Source organism: Diabrotica virgifera, chromosome 2, assembly GCF_917563875.1.
Source record: "Diabrotica virgifera virgifera chromosome 2, PGI_DIABVI_V3a".
NCBI classification, from domain to species: Eukaryota; Metazoa; Arthropoda; class Insecta; order Coleoptera; family Chrysomelidae; genus Diabrotica; species Diabrotica virgifera.
The window spans coordinates 214,135,534-214,157,321 of record NC_065444.1 but is presented as its reverse complement, the minus strand read 5'-3'; the positions used below and the strand labels follow the sequence as shown (position 1 = coordinate 214,157,321).

The following is a 21,788-nucleotide window of genomic DNA, read 5'->3' as shown; positions in this document are numbered from 1 at the left end:
GGTGATTATAACTAATTATATAATTTTATAGAAGGCGGCGTATCTCTAAAAGTTTATTTTCGTCTGTTAGTATTTTGTCGTCCAAACTCATTGGTGCTACGTCGCAAAACCCAGGTTTCAACGTATTTGTATAAATTGAAAGACAATATGAAGATACTAATCATTCAAGGGAAGGTGCAAAGTCGAAGACCACGAAGAAGATCTCCAACAAAATGGATTGACCAGATCACAGGAAGTTGGAAAAGGCCTATGGATCATATAATAGAAATGATAAAATACGGAAGTTCATGGAGATGGTCATACACATCACTATGACTACTACACTCCCTCCATGGGGTCAAGACTGAAGAGAGGGTATATAGTCCTGTCGCCAGGGGGGGTACAACGGCCTCCTGTATTCAGATGGACTTACCCAAGTTTTTTTTATGTCTTTTGACCTGTAGAACACAAATTTTTTGGGTAACAGTTGATCCGCATGTCGATAAGATTGTTATAAACCAAGAAGTTGAGGAATCACATAACAGCGATTTCTCGCTAAACAAAACATTTTTTTGTATTTTTTGGGTCATTCTAACCAAAAAATGTTTCTACAATTTTTTTCGAAGGATGCAGTTTTCCAGATAAACGCGGTTGAACTTTCAAAAAATCGAAAAATTGCAATTTTTGAACCCGAATAACTTTTGATTAAAAAATAAAATACCGATTCTGCTTACCGCATTTGAAAGTTCAAGTCAAATTATATCGGTTTTAATTATTTGTATTGCTAAAAATTTATTATTTTATTGTTAAAAAAAGCTATAAACACCTAGTGCTTGAGTGATGTTTTCAATGATTTCTCATTTAAAATCGAACGAGTAGGTAGAAGAGGTACAAGTGCAAGCGAGGCTATTTCTACGTAGCATGCGTTAAAACTAAAACGCATGTATTAGGCACGGGAAACACTATGTGTTTATAGCTTTTTTTAACAATCAAAAAATAAATTTTGAGCAATGCAGATATTCAAAACAGATATAATTTGACTCAAACTTTTAAAGGCGGTAAGCAGAATTGCTATTTTATTTTTTATTCAAAAGTTATTCGGGTTCAAAAATTGCAATTTTTCGATTTTTTGAAAGTTCAACCGCGTTTATCTCGAAAACTATACATCCTACGAAAAATCTTTAATTAACATTTTTTGGTTAGAATGACCCAAAAAATACAAAAAAATGTTTTGTTTTGCGAGAAATCGCTGTTATGTAATTCCTCAACTTCTTTGTTTATAACAGTCTTATCGACATCCGGATCAACTGTTACCCAAAAAATTCGTGTTTTACGGGCCAAAATACATAAAAAAACTTGGGTAAGTCCATCTGAATTAAAAAGGCCGTTGTACCCCCCCCCCTGGCGACAGGACTAATACATTGAGCTATTCTATTTGGGTTTGCTGTATCCTTTTTTTTGTGATACTGACATGATTCCTGCTTGTTTATGCAGTACTTCAACCCTATTAGCGCATGTTCATCCAATATACATTTTGCTATGTGTTTGACCTGGAATATTTTCCAGTTAGGTTTAGCATCAATCGCTAGCAGTATTCACTTGGGTTTCTTAGCATAAAGATGTGTATTTCGCCATTATCAATGGTGCTGCGAAAGTATGAATCACAAAAAACAGAACAAATTAACATATCAGTGTAATGATAAAAAGTGGTCAACCAATTGACTAACAGATCAAAATGAATAATTTACCTGCTTTTAATGGGCCAGTAGACCAGGGCGGATCTGTTTTGAGGTGGATGTGAGAGGTGGCATTCTGATTTTTGCAGATAAAATTAGATGACAACTTCAGTAATTATAATTTACTTATGCTCCTTCTCAAATGTGTCCGGAACATTATTAAAAAAATTCAAATATTTAAAAATTTCGAAAAACATCGATTTTTTTCAAATTTCATTACTTATAACTTTATAACGATTCATTTTGGATCAAAGTCGTAGAGAAATAAAATAAAAATAATTGAATTTTGTATGATATACGACTGATTTAAAATGTCTTAAATTATTACCCTTTCTGCAAAATAGCAATAAATACAAAATAAGGTTGCAAAATAAGCCTGTCTTTATTCAATGTTTTTCAACCACTTTGGTTGCACTGAGAACCTTCGTAATTCGCTTAAAAAATTCTTATAATATACTTAATCCGTCCACCAAATTTTATTAAAATCGACATAATAGATTTTGCATAATAATTTTGCAATTTGAAAATTTTTTTAAAAAGTTAAATTTTTTAAAAACTTTCTGAACAAAAAGTAGACCAGTTAGAAGTTTGCTAATTTTTTTACATATCAAGAGGCGCTTTACCTGTCTAATACACTTTACAAAATTAAAATCGGATTATTTAAGCGGCCTCAGCACCGTTTTAAAGTTATAAACAAATATAGTGAGGACGTTTGAGTTGGAATAAATTCATTTTCTTGAGAATGGGCGACTCTGGAGATAAATCCCGAAACATGTCGATTTTTATATTTAAATTATAATTTTTTGGCATATATATCATACTAGTAACGTCATCCATCTGGGTGTGATGACGTAACCGATTATTTTTTTAAACGAGAATAGGGGTCGTGTGCTAGCTTATTCGAAAGGTTATTCAGTTCTCTATTTATTAATATAGACATTAACATAACTATTTGTACAGCGTGCCCAAAATTTTTTTTTAATTAATTGAGACAAAAAGAAGAAAGTATATAATTTATTTAATTCGAAATACATTTTACTGTTGTCCTAAAACAGAAAAAAATGTTTATTTAATAAATAACTAAAAAATGAATTTATTCCAACTCAGACGTCCTCACTGTATTTGTTTATAAGCCAAAAAATTGTTTATAACGTTAAAACAGTGCCGAGGCCGATTAAATAATCCCATTTTAGTTCTGTAAAGTGTATTAGATAGGTAGAGCGCCTCTTTATATGCAAAAAAATTAGCAAACTTCTAAATAGTCTACTTTTTGTTCAGAAAGCTTTTAAAAAATTTTAACTTTTTAAAAAAAAAATAGATTGCAAAATTATTATGCAAAATCTATTAAGTCGATTTTAATGAAATTTGGTGGACGATTTAAGTATGTTGTAAGAATTTTCTAAGCGAATTACGAAGGTTATAAGTGCAACCAAAGTGGTTGAAAAACATTGAATAAAAACAGGCTTATTTTGCCCCCTTATTTTGTATTTATTGCTATTTTGCAGAAAGGTTAATTAAGACATTTTTAACCGGGCGAATATGATACAAAATTGAATTATCTTTATTTTATTTCCCCACGACTTTTTTCCAAAATGAATCGTTTTAAAGTTATAAGCAAAGAAAGTAGAAAAAAATCGATGTTTTTCGAAATTTTTATATATTTTAATTTTTTTATTAATGTTTATTTATTTATTTTTTTATTTACGGGCAAGCCCAATTCAGAAAAGATTACTTAAAAAAATATTACAAAGACAAAAGCAAAAACATATGCAGTGTCAACACAAAGAACAAATATTACAATATATGTATTGGATAAAAAAGCTATTAAGTTAAAAGAAAAAAAAGAACATTACGATATAAAAAACAAACAAAGCTTAAGCTTAAAAATTGCTGATAGAAATTATATCATTAATATCTAGTTATATTTGTATGCTCGCAACAAATGGTTTTTAAGTCTATCCAATGAATTGCAGAATATATTTAAGTCATTTAGAGAATTTGCAAGTCTAAGTGTTCGTGGTAAAAAATTGTTGTATGGAAGCTTATGTGAAAAGTTTGAGTTTGTCTTTTTGACCGAGTAGGAACAAAAAGACTAATTTTTGACAGAAGATCGGGACAGCTACTATTACCATTAATAATGTTGAATAAGATTGTCAGATCTTTTCTTTTCTACGGGTTTCTAATGAAGTAATATTCAATAATAATTCAATATCCGTGTAACCACGATATTAAACGCTTTTCTTTAGTTCAATAGTTTGCATCAAATCTTTAGGCGTTATTTTGACTGACTTTTCTTCAATGCAAATGAATGAAAATTGCAGACATATGCATTCGCGGGAACAATCTACAGTCTACAGGAACTACACTTGAATAGTTATCTAGTTATCATTACAACCAATTGTCGCTTAATCCCAACAAAAACTAATGTCAACATAAAAATGTTAAATAATCAATAAAATGATAATAAAGTTCTATATAAAAAAAAATGGCCCGATTTTCATTAAAAAATCCCGGATTTCAGGTATTTTTTTCAGCTTTGTCCCGAGTTCGACTGAATTGGAGTTGGTCACACTATGTATGCAGCTTGTTATGCTTAAGTATACTATGCAAAAACCCTAGTAGAGTTCTCATTGGATCATGTGACTTATACTTGCAAAACAGACACGTGGCTTGAAATGAAAGTACTACAGCGAATTGTGTATGTATGTATTTTAATTTTATGTTTATGTCATACATTTTGTATGTGTTACACTTTTTGTAAAAAATAATTCGTAAAACAGATTAAAGTAACAACAAATCGTTGTTTTCAGCAGAGGTGCATTAGGGGCCGTTCAAGTATTACGTAACGCAGGTTGGGGAAGGGGGGGGGGGTCAAAAATCTTCAAACATTGCGGTACGTAATACTTGAACGCCCCATTACGGTGCGTTACATAGGGAGGGAGGGGGGGTCAAAACTTTTCAAAAATCGCGTTACGTAATACTTGAACGCTCTCTTACCATATTTGCTACACACTCTATTTTTGATACCACACTTTTTGAAAATGTTTAGACTCTCCCAATAGGGGCAAAAAAATAGACAAATGAATTAATACCACATACCTAATGGCTTCATATCTAAGAGGTCCATAAACATACAGTTATAGATTAAACAACAAGAAATTCTTCAAGTTTAATTCCTCATGAATTATCAAATAATTTACATCCTTAAATTAGAGTGCTAATACCCACATTACATTTTCATTATTTCATAATAGTCTAAGAGCTGGGAGCGAATTTTGTGAGTGATAAGTAATATGGAAAAACTATATGGGGATATGTTGAATTAGTTGTGTACATGACTTTCCCCAACGGCCGGAAACCAGAGTGGGGGACGAGGGTAGTTAAAAGGGGTCAAAGTCGCGGTTTTTATTATTTTTTTTGTGACCCTCATGATCGAGATAGTGCACCAAAATTTGGGAATAAGTAGGTCATGACGTAACTAAGTAAAATCTCTAGGGGCGGAACGCTACGTGGCCAACAAAGGGGTGGGAATAGGGGTGAATATAAAAAATATAAGGGGTTTTTTGCGTCGTTCGTGATTGAGATAGTGCACCAAAATTTGGGAATAAGTAGACCATGACATAACTAAGTAAAATCCCCAGAGCCGGAAACCAGAGTGGGGGACGAGGGTAGTTATAAGAGGTCAAAGTCGCGGTTTTTATTATTTTTTTGTGACGCTCATGATTGAAATAGTGCACCAAAATTTGGAAATACATAAGTAGGTCATGACGGAACTAAGTAAAATCTCCAGGGGTGGAACGCTGTGTGGCTGACAAAGGGGTGGGGCAGGGGTGAATATAAAAAATATAAGGGGTTATTTGCGACGTTCGTGATTGATATAGTGCACCAAAATTTGGGAATAAGTAGACCATGACATAACTAAGTAAAATCCCCAGAGGCGGAAACCAGAGTGGGGGACGAGGGTAGTTATAAGGGGTAAATGTCACGGCTTTTATTATTATTTTTGTGACGCTTATGATGGAGATAGTGCACCAAAATTTTGGAGTAAGTAGGTCATGACGTAACTAAGTAAAATCTTAAGTGGCGGAACGCTACTTGGTGTACAAAGGGGTGATAGGCAGGGATGAGTATAAAAATATAAGGGGTTTTTTGCCGTTCGTGATCGAGATAGTGCACCAAAATTTGGGAATAAGTAGATCATGACATTACTAAGTAAAGTCTCTAGGGGCGGAACGCTGCGTGGGCGACAAATATTGTGCTGTGTCACAAAAAAATAATACAAACTGCGACTTTAACCCCTTATAACTACCCTCGTCCTCCACTCTGGTTTCCGGCTCTAAGGATTTTACTTAGTTATGTCATGGTCTACTTATTCCCAAATTTTGGTGCACTATCTCTATCACGAACGTCGCAAAAAACCCTTTATATTTTTTATATTCACCCCTAACCCCACCCCTTTGTCGGCCACGCAGCGTTCCACCCCTAGAGATTTTACTTATTTACGTCATGACCTACTTATTCCCAAATGTTGGTGCACTGTCTCAATCATGAGCGTCACAAAAAAAAATAATAAAAACCGCGACTTTGACCCCTTATAACTGCCCTCGTCCCCCACTCTGGTTTCCGGCTCTGAGGATTTTACTTAGCTATATCATGGCCTACTTATTCCCAAATTTTAGTGCAGTATCTTAATCACAAATGTCGCAAAAAACCCCTTATATTTTTTATATTTTCCCCTGCCCCACCCCTTTGTCGGCCACGCAGTGTACCACCCCTGGAGATTTTACTTAGTTACGTCATGATCTACTTATTTCCAAAATTTGGTGCACTATCTCGATCATGAGCGTCACAAAAAAAAATAATAAAAACCGCAATTTTGACCCCTTATAACTACCCTCGTCCCCCACTCTGGTTTCCGGCTCTGGGGATTATACTTAGTTATGCCATGATCTACTTATTCCCAAATTTTGGTGCACTATCTCAATCACGAACATCGCAAAAAACTCTTTATAATTTGTATATTCATCCCTACTCCCACCCCTTTGTCGGCCACGCAGCTTTCCGCCCCTAGAGATTTTACTTAGTTACGTCATGACCTACTTATTCCCAAATTTCGGTGCAGTATCTCGATCATGAGCGTAACAAAAAAAAATAATAAAAACCGCGACTTTGACCCCTTATAACTATCCTCGTCCCCCACTCTGGTTTCAGGCCGTTGGGGAAAGTCATGTACACAACTAATTCAACATATCCCCGTACATATAGTTTTTCCATATTACTTATCACGCACAAAATCCGCATCTATCTCTCCGATATAATTCTATACTATTTGGACAATCCAGCAAGAAAATTAAAAAATGATAACAGCAAATTAGATTACCTGCCTTAGTCAGCAAGGGATTAATAACCATTTGCTCTTTGTTTAACAAAATATTCTTTACAACATAAACGGCACATTCAATCTCTATAATTAATTCATTAAAAATTTAAAATCTAACACAAATTCACATCACCTCAACGTACAATTAATTTGTTCACTTTATATACTCAAAGACAAAAATATTACATATGCATGTGGAATTTGGATGGAATGAAATTTTTTGTGCTGCTTTCCTTAGCCTTAGCATAGGAATAGGATTTTTTTTCCGAATACTATCTTTTATTATAGCGAATTATATTATACGTAAGTATTATACACTCACCAGCCCAAAATTCCGCCACTCAAAATTTTTGATTAAGTTTGACAATTTATAACTTTATTATTTGTACTTCGATTTTGAAGATTTGTTTACAAGACTGCTTTGAAGGTTTATTTAATTAAAAATATCAAATCCACTAAAATTAACAACACAAAACAACATTAACAAAAAAAAACAAAACAATTAAATAGCGGGTGTGTCCACCTCTCGCAGCAACGACTGCTCGCAATCTGTTTGGCGTTGAATAAAGATATGTTATCGTTATCCTTGCCTGAGGAATAGCCCGATATTCCTCTACAGGGCCATAACTGTACCAAATTTTCTGGAGGCCTAGGAGACAACGAATCGTTATTTTTAATTCATTCCATAAATGTTCAAAAGGATTGAGATCTGGGCTGATGGCGGACCAACCTCTATTTAAGATATGTTTATAAGTAAATCAGTGTTTTTATTTACAAAAAATTGTACAGCTCTTACAAGAAAAGAGAGATATTCAGATAATTTAAAAAGCAAAATCTTAAGAATATCTTCAAGATAATACAAAAGGAGTATGCAACAAAATCAGCCCTCAAATTTTTCCACAGAAATTTTTAAAGTTTTAAATGCAAGGCTTCCATTCACCCTCGTATAATTTTATAACCTATTTCAGCTCAATCACATCACAAATTGTAACCGAGTTTTACTTGACCTAGTTTTTGCTAATGATAATGAAAATGTAACAGTTGAAATTGCTAATGATTATTTATTGCCTTGTGATCGTTATCATCCTGCGTTATCTATTTCTTTAGCTATTAAAGATAATATGCCCGAGCTTCAATATGATAGTTTTGCCTTTAATTTTAGGAGAGGAGACTATGTTGTTCTTAATATGTATCTTGCTAGTATTTCCTGGGAGAATGTTTTAGGTATTTGCAGAGATATTAACGAAGCCACGGAACTGTTCTACTCCATATTGCAGTTTGGTATCCATTGTTCAATACCACGTGTAAGATTAAAAAATCCTAAATTTCCTCGTTGGATGACTAATGACCTAAAATCATTAATATTTAGGAAAAAAATTGCTCATAAGATATATAAACAAACAAATTCTTGGGACGATTATCTACTTTTCTCTTCCTTGAGAACCAAATGCAAAGAATTAAGCAGGTCATGTCATGATATTTATATAAGTCAAACTGAACTGAATCTAGAATTAGTTCAAACGTAAAGCACTTTTGGAATTTTGTTAACAGCAAACGCAAAAATAATGGTCTACCAAACACTATGTTTCTTGGAAACATAGTGCTTAATAATGGTGCGGATATCGTTAATAATTTTGCGCAATGCTTTCAAAATATTTACAGAGCAAATGATGATGATTTAATACCTTAGAATATGAAAAAACAGTGAGTCTAAATTCTTGTAATGTATCTATTGAAATCATATTTGAAAAATTAGCCAATTTAGACATTTTTAAAGGCTCTGGACCAGATGGAATTCCACCCATATTATTAAAAAAATGTAGATGTACCGGGTGATCAGTTAAGGGTAGCGAGCGGCCATATCTCATAAGATATTGGTCGTATAGAATTGAGAAAAAAAAATCATGATAAAAGTCGCCAAGAGAAATTGCTGGAAATTATTTTCGAGTTTGTCAAACGTCCGCTAGAGGGCGTAACAACCAACACATAGTAGAAAAATGCGATTTTCATAGAATTTTGTCTAATGAAAGTTTATCGATGATATCATTTTCATATTAACAGACCATTTCCCTACATTTTTTGTCTAAAACGTTTTGTTCTATCTATCAAAATAAAGCGGTGGGAGAAGTTCAATTGTTTTTTTAAACAAACCAAGATTTCTTCCGTTTCTTTTGACCGATTTTAGCAAACTTAGGCTCATATAAAAGAGCATAATTTGCACTACAAAACGCTTATTTGGTTTTTAATTTTTGACGTTTGCTGTCGCCGCTAGATGGCGTTAACTGAAATGGTAGCAAATTTTTGAGCTTTTTTCAAAAAAAAACAAATGTAATGATATATTAATTTTTATATATTTTAAAAGAGGATAAATTTCTCTATAATTTAATGAAAATAATTTATTATCTACCTTTTTTTGAACCGTTGATATTGACCAAAATATAATTTTATTACATTAAAAAATGTCACGCCACTGTTTTTTATCAAAATAAAAATCAGTTTCATAATCTCTTATGAGTTGCTAACAAAAAGAACCTCTTGACTTTTTTTCGTTAGACAAACGGTTTTGGATTGAAAAAATAAGATATGTTTACATGGGGCGCCCATATCTCGAAACATACTAATTTACATATTTGGAAAAAAATCTTAATAAAACTGTCCAACAACAGCAAGAGCAGTAACACTAAAAACAAGAACACAGAACTTTAAAAATAAACGTTAAAACTAAATTAATAATTTTGTCGTAAATGTTCAAAATGTTGTCCGTTATTTTGAATGCACTGGTCCAATCTCTTCTGGGTGGAGTTGACAGCTGCCTCAATTTCCGCTCTTGGTATAATATTTATCGCGTTTTGAATTCGGACTATCATGTCTTCTCGAGTAGTTGGTCGAGTTTTATACACTAAATCCTTTATTCGGCCCCATAGATAAAAATCAAGGCAGGTTAAATCAGGGGACCGTGGTGGCCAGAAAAATAGGCTGCCTCTACCAATCCAACGGTTAGGAAAATGCCTGTTCATAAAATCTTGCACATTTCGAGAATAATGTGCCGGGCATCCGTCTTGTTGAAACCACATGTTTCTTCTTACTTCTAAAGGCACGTTTTCTAAGAGTCCTGGTAAATCGTTCAATAAAAAGTTCAAATACATGTCACCGGTTAGATTGCCATTAAATATGTGCGGACCGATAATAGTACCATTAATAACACCGCACCAGACGTTAACGCTCCATCGACCCTGCTGATAATCTTCACGTAACCAGTGTGGATTAGTGTCCGACCAGTAATGCATGTTATGCAGATTTACCTTGCCATTACTGCTAAACGATGCTTCATCTGTCCATAATATTTGTGACAAAATAAGACGGTTTTCCCTAATGAAGTCTCTAAGCCAGTAGCTGTAATCGAGCCTACTTCAAAGTCAGTCTCTTTTAAGGATTGATGAATCACGACGTGATACGGATGCATTTTAAAATCCATTAATATTTTTTGCACTGAGCCATAGGATATTCCTAAATATCTGGAGATCTCTCTTATGCTTAAATGGGGGTCTGCATGAATATAAGCCAACACATTTATAATGTTATCTTCTCTTCTTACTCTACGATTTCTTCTCAAAGTTGGAGTTGGTTGCACTTGGCCATGTTGCCTTAAACGTAAGGCTAAACGACGAAAAACCATTCTCGAATGCCGTCTACGGAGGGGATAACGCAGTGCATACTGCCTAGAAGCAATCGCCGCATTTTCAAAACATTGAAAATAAATTCTCAACATATCAAAGGCTTCTTCATTCGTAAAAGGCATGATTTGTTGTAAAAATACTTTTTACATAACATTAAATTAGATGTCAATGGCAGGAACTGTCAAAATAAATATCAGCGTGATTGACAATTTGGTGTTTTCTTTCATTTTATTTTCAGTTTCGTAGATCATGGCCTGCTTCGCTTAAATGCGATGTTAGTTAAGTTTGATTTTTAATTTAATTTATGAAATAATAATAATTATTATTAATAAATTATGAACTAATGCATTCTCTCGCTAATTAAATAATTATTAATGATAAAAATAATAGGTAATAATTTTATTATTGTGAGATGTAATATTTAAAAATAATTTTGAACCTTATAATTATCAGTATGTAAACCTATTTTATTTTTTCAATCCAAAACCGTTTGTCTAACGAAAAAAAGTCAAGAGGTTCTTTTTGTTAGCAACTAATAAGAGATTACAAAACTGATTTTTATTTTGATAAAAAACAGTGGCGTGCCATTTTTTAATGTAATAAAATTATATTTTGGTCAATATCAACGGTTCAAAAAAAGGTAGATAATAAATTATTTTCATTAAATTATAGAGAAATTTATCCTCTTTTAAAATATATAAAAATTAATATATCATTACATTTGTTTTTTTTTTAAAACTCAAAAATTTGCTACCATTTCAGTTAACGCCATCTAGCGGCGACAGAAAACGTCAAAAATTAAAAACCAAATAAGAGTTTTGTAGTGCAAATTATGCTCTTTCATATGAGCCTAAGTTTTCTAAAATCGGTCAAAAGAAACGGAAGAAATCTTGGTTTGTTTAAAAAAACAATTGAACTTCCCCCACCGCTTTATTTTGATAGATAGAACAAAACGTTTTAGACAAAAAATGTAGGGAAATGGTCTGTTAATATGAAAATGATATCATCGATAAACTTTCATTGGACAAAATTCTATAAAAATCCCATTTTTCTACTTTGTGTTGGTTGTTACGCCCTCTAGCGGACGTTTGATAAACTCGAAAATAATTTCCAGCAATTTCTCTTGGCGACTTTTACCATGATTTTTTTTTTCTCAATTCTATACGACCAATATCTTATGAGATATGGCCGCTCGCTACCCTTAACTGATCACCTGGTACTTTAACCTGTCCCTTATATTTTCTGTTTTCTCATTCACTTGATTCAGGTATTTGTCCAAGTTTGTGGAAATCTAGTTTTATTGTTCCTATTCATAAATCAGGTGACAGGAGTAATATAGCTAACTACAGACCAATAAGCATTCTTTCTTCTATTCCTAAAATTCTAGAGAGTATAATATGCGACTCTATTAAAACACCTTTATGCAATGTACTTACTAATTGAAGAGCAACATGGTTTTCTTTCAGGTAGATCAACTTCTACAAATCTTTTACTTTTCACGCAATACATATCTGATGCTTTGGAAAGGAGAGTACAGGTGGATGCTATTTATACAGATTTCTCCAAAGCATTTGACACTGTGAATCATAAATTGTTGTGTAACAAGCTTAAAGCTATTGGAATTACGGGCAATCTGTATAACTGGTTATGTAGTTACCTAACTAGCAGAATACAACTTGTTAAAATTAAACACTTTCAATCTAGTGAAATTTCCGTAACATCTGGTGTTCCACAAGGAAGCCACTTAGGGCCTTTCCTTTTTAATATATTTGTTAATGACGTTAAATCTCAAATTAACTCTAAATTTCTGCTATTTGCTGATGATTTAAAAATCTATAGAATTATCGAATCCGTCTCAGATTGTGAAAAACTTCAAAATGATATTAACAAAATTATGGCATGGTGCAATTGGAACCAAATGAGCATTAATGTTGGAAAATGTCACTTTATTAGTTTCTGTAGAAGAATTAACAACCTCTTTTATAATTACAAATTAGCTGAAGAACCACTGAAGGTTGTATCAACTGTAAGAGATCTAGGTGTTCAATTAGATTCCAAACTAAATTTTTGCGCTCATTTTGATTATGTGAATAACCAGGCATTTAAAATGTTAGGCTTCATTATTAGAACTTCTAGATGTTTGCATAACATTAATTCCATCAGACTGATTTACATTTCCCTAGTTAGATCTGTTCTTGAGTATTGCTCAGTTGTTTGGTCACCCACTTATGAAGTCCATATAGCCAAGCGTGAAAAAGTCCAAAATAAATTCATTAGGTACTTAAGTTTTAAATTACACAAACCTTTAAGTGACCATTCCTACTCAGAAATTAGAAATAAATTAAACCTTCCTAGGCTATCTTCTGGATGGATGTATGCTGATGTTTTGTTTCTTAATAAACTACTGAATTCAAAAATTAATTGCAATGATCTACTGTCTCTGATTGACTTTAATGTTCCCTCTAGAGTTACTAGAACATCCCAAAATTTTGCAATTAAATTTCATCGCTGCAATTTTGGTAGGCATGCTCCGCTGAGTAGAATTATTCTAAATGGAAATAGAATAGACCTTGATTTGTTGCTGTGCGCTTCGGAAAATGTTTGTAGACAGTGTTTAAAAAAATTTTGTAATCTTATGTGATTTATATTTGTTATTTACTTTGTATTATTTTAATATATGTTTTTTCTATATAGCTGCATCGCCAATTTTTGTCATACATATTTACTATATCTTTATATTTATTGTATCACTAGATAATTATAACATTTTGTGTATATATTAAATTGGGTGGTATCCCGTTAATAAATAAATAAAAAAAAATAATGCCATATCTAAGCAAAAATTTTTTGTTACCAAAATAATAACCAACCACACCAAAACATGTACATATTAACAGATACAAGAATATTGAAAATCACATTTACAATAATAAAGTTATATAACGCCACCGCCTACGAAAAGTATAACTCCGAAAAATGCCGTTAAGAGTAGAACTTTCAATGAACCTGCAAAAAATATTATTTTCGATTATATTATTGTGAACATTATAATCCCTAATAAGGTGTTAGCGAAAAAATTTAAAACATCGTTTCTGTTTGTGGGTCCACGAAAATTATAATTACTAAAAAGTTCTCAGAAATAATTGTTTTCATCAGCAGAAACGGAAACAGAAAGGGAAATAATTGTTTTCGTCGGTATCTATTATGAACTAAATCTTTTCGTTATAAATATTTTGGGAGTTATAATCTTCGCGGACACGCATATATAAAACAATGGTATCGCCAACACTTATCAAAGAATTAGTTTTTTCACTGGAAATGTATTAGGAATCACATTAATCATAGGTACCAGCGATAAGTTGTCAAACCTAATCAAAAATTTTGGGTGGCTGAATTATTTTCCGGTGAGTGTATAAATGCTATAATCGGATTTAAATCTGATCTGGGCTATATGCTGGCCAGTATAATTTTTAAATTGAATCAAGGTAAGTATGCACTATACTAACGGCATGAAGACGTGCATTAGCACCAATATGGCTTTCAAATGGTAAAACATGATCTTCTAAAATGTTTTCAATGTACATATCAGTTGGCATTTGCCTAATCACCTCCACGTGTTCGGCATGTCCTTTCAAAGCAATACCACTTTGTAGCACTATGTCTCCACCACCAAAACTAACGCTCTGGGTTAGGTTACAAAGAACATATTGTTCGCCAACTCTTCTGTAGACGATGTGTTGTAAATCTTGCTCTCATATGGTGAAAGGTAAGTATACCAGATATAACCCCATACAGAGTGTTAATTTTGGTGGTGGTGGCATAATGTTATGGAGTGGTATTTCTTGGAAAGGAGAGACTGAACTTGTGGTGATTGGGTAAATGTGGGTCACTGATATGTACATTAAAGACATTTTAGAAGATCATGTTTTGCCATTTGCCAGCCATATTGGATAACAAATTGGTGTTAATGTACCATTACCCAGGTCTTCATGTCTGTAGAATAGTGAATACTTACCTTGATGAGATTCAATTTAAAAATTGTATTGGCCACCATATAGCCCATATTAAATCCTATTATACCATTTATATGATACAAAAAAACATCATATTCGGAAAAGATATCCTATTTATATGACACTGGGGGCAGCACAAAAAACTTTATTTCACATGTTAATTTTGAAATATGCAATATTTTTGTCCCTGAGTGTATTAATCAAGTTATTTACTTACTTTCTTCATTTGTTGTTTGGGTTTCTTCACAAATATTAAATTTATACTCATCTTCTTCTACTTTAGTGTCTTCAGGAAAGTCTAAATAATCAAATGCCTTGTAGACAGGTTCTCTCTTGGGTTCTACCTTAATTTCAATGTTGAAGTCATCCAAGGTACCATCAGTACCATCACCATCAAACTCTTCATTATCTATTTCTATTTTACAAGTTTCCTCATTAGTTTCTTGTTTTACTTCCATGTTATCAAATTTGATTTGTGTACTTTGTGTACCAAATTTCAGTTTTGTTTTGTTTACGTTTACATCCACCAACATTCCAACACACGATCTACACACCGAGCTAGTCTCGTAAATTCCACGACTTCGAGCCACGCTTCACGCAACCGTATTTGCGTACTTGTGTTTCGAGTTGTGTGGTGGTGCGCTGGAGCGCTAGTCGAGTGGAGTAGTTATAATTTACCAAATTTAAATATAATCGATTCTACTGATTCATAATATACTATAATATAATATATTAAAGTTGCTAATATTATTAAAGTTTTTAACATTGTATTTTATTATATTTTTTTTTATTCAGTCGTGTGACGGATGACCGAAGTTATCCTTAACGTTATCATTAAGTTATCCTGTAGTTATGTTATAATCCTCGAATTGGTGTGATGGATCATACTTAACTCAACTACTTGCGTTATTATTACCTAATTTTACCTAATATTAATTACCTAATAATTATTACCTAATATTAATATTACCTAAGTATTGAACCTAGTTCTAAAAAAGTAGAAGATAAATACCGCGGTTTTTTTCATATGAAATGTTACACTTAGTACAACGATTCATTTTCTATACTTACAACAAAAAGAACACTTTGAAAATAAAACAAGAGTTTAAATTATAAACACAAAACTAAATAAATAATTTCTCACAACGGTCAAAAACCACACTTAAAAGTTTTAAAAATTCACAACACAGTTAATACCAATGAACTGTCAATACGGATAGAATGGCCCTGTCCCATTCAAATAGTGAAGCGAGATTGCCACCAACATACAAGAGAGAGGTTCTAGAGAGAGACAGACAAGGTGCTGGAGAATTTGACAGGCCGTGTAATTTGAGTTGCCTATATAAATGGACCCGATTGAATCAGTATTGACAGTTCGTTGAATGGACCTCATATTTTAACTTTCAGGGCTGATTGGCAGTACATATTTCAAAATTTAAATACTTTTTTGTATTTACAGAGTAAATAGAGTACAGAGTACCATACTTGGTGTTTAAATGAGTTTAAATACTTTTCAGAATTGTAACTTGTATTTATAAAAACAAACACCTACTTTCCTAAAGTATTTGGGAGTTAAATAATTTTAAAACTATTTAATTTAGTGAATGTTTTATATAAAGTGAAGAAGTCATTGATTATGTTTTTATGTTACTTTTATATTTAGAATTTTACTTTTATATTTCCCCGATTTAAGTTGATATAGGCAACTCAAATTACACGGCCTGTCAAAGTTTCCAGCACCTTGTCTGTCTCTCTCTAGGACCTCTTTCTTGTATCGTGGCTGCATTAATTGTCTTCCTGCCTATTCCATCCGTATTGACAGTTCATTGGTTAATACGCATGTCTCAAGTCTCAAGGGACCATGATAGTGTGACGTCAAAACGTCAAAATTTTTCCAAACACGTTGTGTCTAGGGTATACGCTACCGTGTACGCAAATAAAAAAGTTAGGTAGAATTAAGTTGGATTTATAGTTTGACGTAGCGTAGACGTAGACGCAACGTAGACGTAAGAAACGGACTGGAGACGGAAGAAAATATTATGTCAATTTATAGATCGACGTAGCGGAATTTTTGCGCATGAGTAGAAAGAGTAAACAATGACAATTCTAATTCAACAACATAGCCTATAAATTATACGAACAGTAAACAAACTTTGTGTTTATTTATTTATACTTATACTATTATTTATTATAATATTTATCTGTTTTGTGTGTTACATGGATTAGGAAATAAACGAAAGTATGCTCTTTGGTGCCGCATGCCGTGGGATTTGCAACTATTTTGTTCCATTTCCTGGTCTTTAAATGTTTATTGGATTTACCTATCGTATAATATGTGTGGATAACCACGAATTAGGCTAATAACAACTCATATTTATCTGAAATATTGAAATGACTCTATGATATATTTTTATTAAATTAATAACTTAACATCCATTGTATTAACAAATAATTAACAAAATTCGAATATGTTGACAATCAACTTTTTACACAACACAAGGAATGAGGGGGCGGGGCGGGTCCACTTTGAGTGACAGAACAAAATTCTGCCTTATGATTGGCCAGACGGAAGAAACAGAAGAAACGCACTGTAAAAGATGAAAATTGGTCATCTCTTATGTTACGTTACGTTTCTCTTACGTTCCGTCAGGCGCTTGCGTTCATCTATAAACACGAGTACACAAAATTCGGTGTTGATCTTTTCCAGTTCGTCTCCGTTGCGTCTACGTCTACGCTACGTCAAACTATAAATCCAACTTTAAACGTCATAACAAATATTTTTCTATAAAACAAACACTAAACATATCAAAATAGCGTGTATCAAAATATACAGTCACTGCCCACGCTAAATAGTCACTAGCTTGATGAAGTTTTTTTTATTTGCGTACATTTTAGCGAGTACCTAGACACAACGTGTTTGGAAAACTTTTTTGACGTTTTGACGTAACGACTATCACGGTCTAGTACGATTGCGCGAAGCCGTGGAATTTACTAGACGAGCTCGGTCTGTAGATGCAAGTAAGTTACAAGGGTTCAAGAGACAAGAATCTACAGGTCGAGCAAGTCTCGTAAATTTCACGATTGCGAGCCACGCTTCACGCAACCGTGTTTGCGTACTTGTGTTTCGAGTTACGTGGTCGTGCGGAGTTATATTTACCAATTCGCGCAATCGTACTTGAGACGCTGTATCAGGTGAGGTGTTTGAAAATTTGTGTAACTTGATTCTGTGGTTAAACTTTTCTTTTATTTTTTTTTCGCAGAAAATTTTTAGATGAAGTAATTGTATGATGAAGATAACACAGAAAATACAAGAGGGCAGCATACTTTGCAAAACAACTGTTACAATTTGAAATCAACAAGTTGTTGTCTTGCAGGTAAAAAAAGTGACTTTTTAAAAAAATTATATCTTGGAAACTAAAAATTATTTTTGTTTATAATTGAAACATGTAAAAGTATAGTACTCTCAAAAAAATTTCAGCCAAAAATATTCATTTTTGTAGAGTTGACTGCAATTTTTCGACAACAGCCCTTTTTTGTGGTGAGCAGCATAACAAGTCCAGTCTCATCTGAAATCAAAGTTTCTTGTAGTTTATACCTCTGGCTAGTGAATGAACAAATGATTTTTTATTAGATGAGGTCATTTTTGTTTTATAAAAAAAAACTACTTTAAAAATGAGAAAAATGTGTTTAAACTTATGTAAAATCTTCAAATTTCATTTTTTTTAATTCCTTCGTTCATATTCTAGCCAGAGGTATAAACTACAAGAAACTTTTTGATTTCAGATGAGACTGGACTTAGTTATGCTGCCAACGCAAAAAAAACTTAAACTCTACAAAAATGAATATTTTTGGCTGAAACTTTTTTTGAGACTACCTTAAGTACTATACTTTTACATGTTCCAATTATAAATAAAAATAAATTTTAGTTTTCGAGATATATTTTTTTAAAAAGTCACTTTTTTGCCCACAAGACCTATGTAACCCCTTAAAAAAATGTTTCAAAGAATATGTTTGATGGCCAAGATGCATACATATATTTAGAAGGAAAGTTCCTGATTTCTGTAGTATAATACATAATACCAAAGAGGAAGTAGCCCTAAGCGCCGGACTCCACTTGCGATTTGTAGTTGTGAAGATTGAACACATTCTTTCAAATAGAAGTCAATCCATGATTATTTAGTCACAAATGGATTGACTTGTATTTGAAACAATGTGTTCAATCTTCCTGATTACAAATCGCAAGTGGAGTGCGGCGGTAATAACACCAAAATATTCCATATAGGTCCATAGAAGGTACACAGACATTGAAAAATTCCTGGAATATCCCCGAAAACATGTTCCCTGAACATCCCAGGAAAATCCTGTGTCAGCATTTTAAACATTACCTGAATGTCTTATTGGAACATTCCATGAATGTCCACGAATGTTCTCTGGACATTCAAAATATATTTTGTAGACATTCCCTGGATATACCAGAAATACAGTGATGAGCGCTCTAATAACCGGCAAAATAGCACAAAAGATGTATTAAGTAGTGAGATAAAAAGACATGAAACTAGTCGAGCTGGGAAATTTAGCGATATTAACTTATACATTTAGATTGTATTGATTGTGTACCACCTTCAGACATATCAGACGAGTTTGGAAACTACCACTGTCACAGTGACAGTTTTAGTTGACATACTCCTCCGATATGTGTAAAGGTGGGATCAATATAACGTAAATTTAAAGGTTAATTTCGCTAAATTTCCCAGCTGGACTAGTTTCATTTCTTTTTATCTCACAACTAAATATGTTGCCCATATTTTGCCGGTTATTAGGGCACTCATCACTGTACATCCTTGCTGATGTGACAATACCTCCTATCTGTTTTTTCATGAGTTTTGTATGAGAGATGGAAAAACATGTTTTAAGGTCACCTCCTGTGTTCATATGTAAGTTTTGACTTGTTTTGTAGTTCATAGATAGTTTAATTTACTACAAAACAAATATAATATGAAAACAGGAGGTGACCCTAAGACAAGTTTTTAGTCTCTCTTACAAAACTCATGAAAAAAACAGATAGGATGTATTATTACATCACTGACGATATGTGGCCATACCAAATAATACATCCTTGATAAATATAAACATTTTTATTGAACAAAATCTTTTCATACATTTTTTAATGCAATTTACTGATATTCCTAAATATTTCAAAAAAATGTGTCTCATTTGCTTTGTAAACCTTTCTTTTGCCTTTCGTAGCCACATATTCCGTTTCCTTCCTGGTTTTTTGTAGACCACTTCTCTCAGCTGATTCTAAAAAAAATAAAATAAATGGTAATTTTTCTATCCTTTACAATTAACAATCAGAAGAAATATTATTTACAGATAATGATATGCATAATAATAATAGGTTTGTTTTAGCATCAGTTTCAAACAGTTTGAAATCATCAGCGAATAGTGGACCAGCGCGAGTAGAGGGGATCGCACTGGTGACTGTATTATGTTCTTTTACCGACCAACTGTTTGCTGACGGTTTTTGACTAGTTTGACTGTTTGCTAGAATAAACCTAATAATAATGAATATTTTGTATTTTGACAATGACATCTGATGTGGAAGTCAAAACATTAATAAAATTATTTTTTCAAGTTAACTTTCACATGCGCGTCTTAAAATTGTACTTTTAATACTTATATCATAAATAACTATTAAAACTATCTTAAGAGGTAACAGTATCGATCAACAGGTAGCGTAAAGGTGTTCCAAGATTGCGGCTGTAATTTTGAATATTTTTTCGAGATATTTGGCACACATATTCTTAATATAATAAAGAATGGTGGTACAGAGCCCAATTTGAAAAATATATTAATATGTGGAAATTACTTTGTAATTAAATACAATATAAAAAAACGAGCTTGTACCGCCATTAAGAAGAACAAAAAAATACACTTTCTTCAAATACAACTTTTTTATCCGATTTTGTGTTATTTTGGAACTACTAAAATTTTTTATTTCATTAGTAGTTCCAAAATTACACAAAATCTAGGCATCGGATAAAAAAGTTTATTTGAAGAAAGTGTATTTTTTTGTTCTTCTTAATGGCGGTACAGGCTCTTTTTTAAATATTGTATAATTACAGAGTAATTTCCACATATTAATATATTTTTCAAATTGGGCTCTGTACCGCCATTCTTTATTATTTTACGAATACGTGTGCCAAATACCTCGAAAAAATATTCAAAATTACAGTGGCAATCTTGGAACACGTTTTGGCTACCTGTTGATCGCTACTGTATTAACTTAAAACATTGTAATTTGCTAAACCAGTATATCTACTACTACTCTACTAGCTACCTCATTTTCCACTGTTTGTAAAGACTTGTTTACATGGGTAGAGTTTTGAGGAGAGTAGAGTAGCGGTAGTACTCTACCAAAAATGGCTTGATACCATTCACATGAGGAGAGTACAAGTATAGTACTGATGCTAGTATAGTGAAACCGATTTTTGTATTTTTAAACACTCTTGATTATAAGTGCACCTTAAATTCTTAATTTTTTGCTTAAGCTCGTTTACTCCAAAGCCTCCTTTGCCATTCTTTCGACGATTTCATCCTCCGCAGCTTGCTGCAAACTTTTATTTCTGTAGTATACACTACCTAAATTCCATAAACACTGGTATTCGCCGTATTATAGCTCTACAAGTTTTAAAGTTGTTAAAGTTGGTACATTTAAATACAAGCGGTACAATATTAGTAATTTATTAATTTTCTTCTGTCACCTTGGTAACACTGTTTTGACACATGATCCAATATGTCTGACTTGACTGATCTTTTTAATATAATAATGGTTGTCATTTTTGTTAAGCTTTGTTTAATTTAATGTATAATAAATATCTTTCATACTAATAAAGTTGTACGCTAAAATATACTGTGTATAAGAAGAATATTTGGAATCCTCTGATTTAACATGGTAGAAGAGTGTAGGTTGTAAAGTGATAAACCTAATTTTTGTCATTCA

The 21,788-nt window shown here is 32.6% G+C and overlaps 2 protein-coding genes across 3 annotated transcripts in view; both read right to left on the bottom strand.

Moving 5' to 3' along the window:
* LOC126879810 (zinc finger protein 480-like) overlaps positions 1 to 15,685 on the bottom strand; it is a 50,516-nt gene extending 34,831 nt beyond the window's left edge. For both annotated transcript variants that reach the window (XM_050643077.1, XM_050643076.1), the window contains exon 1: positions 15,003 to 15,685. In XM_050643077.1, the coding sequence (XP_050499034.1) occupies positions 15,003 to 15,318 (316 nt within the window). In that variant the 5' untranslated portion in view covers positions 15,319 to 15,685. The remainder of the gene's footprint in view (positions 1 to 15,002) is intronic.
* The window catches only part of LOC126879811 (glutamate-gated chloride channel alpha-like), a 91,281-nt gene extending 74,960 nt beyond the window's left edge, over positions 1 to 16,321 (bottom strand). The window contains exon 1 of the mRNA XM_050643079.1: positions 15,857 to 16,321. The gene's annotated coding sequence lies outside the window, so the exon portion shown is untranslated. The remainder of the gene's footprint in view (positions 1 to 15,856) is intronic.
* Positions 16,322 to 21,788: the final 5,467 nt, after the last annotated feature.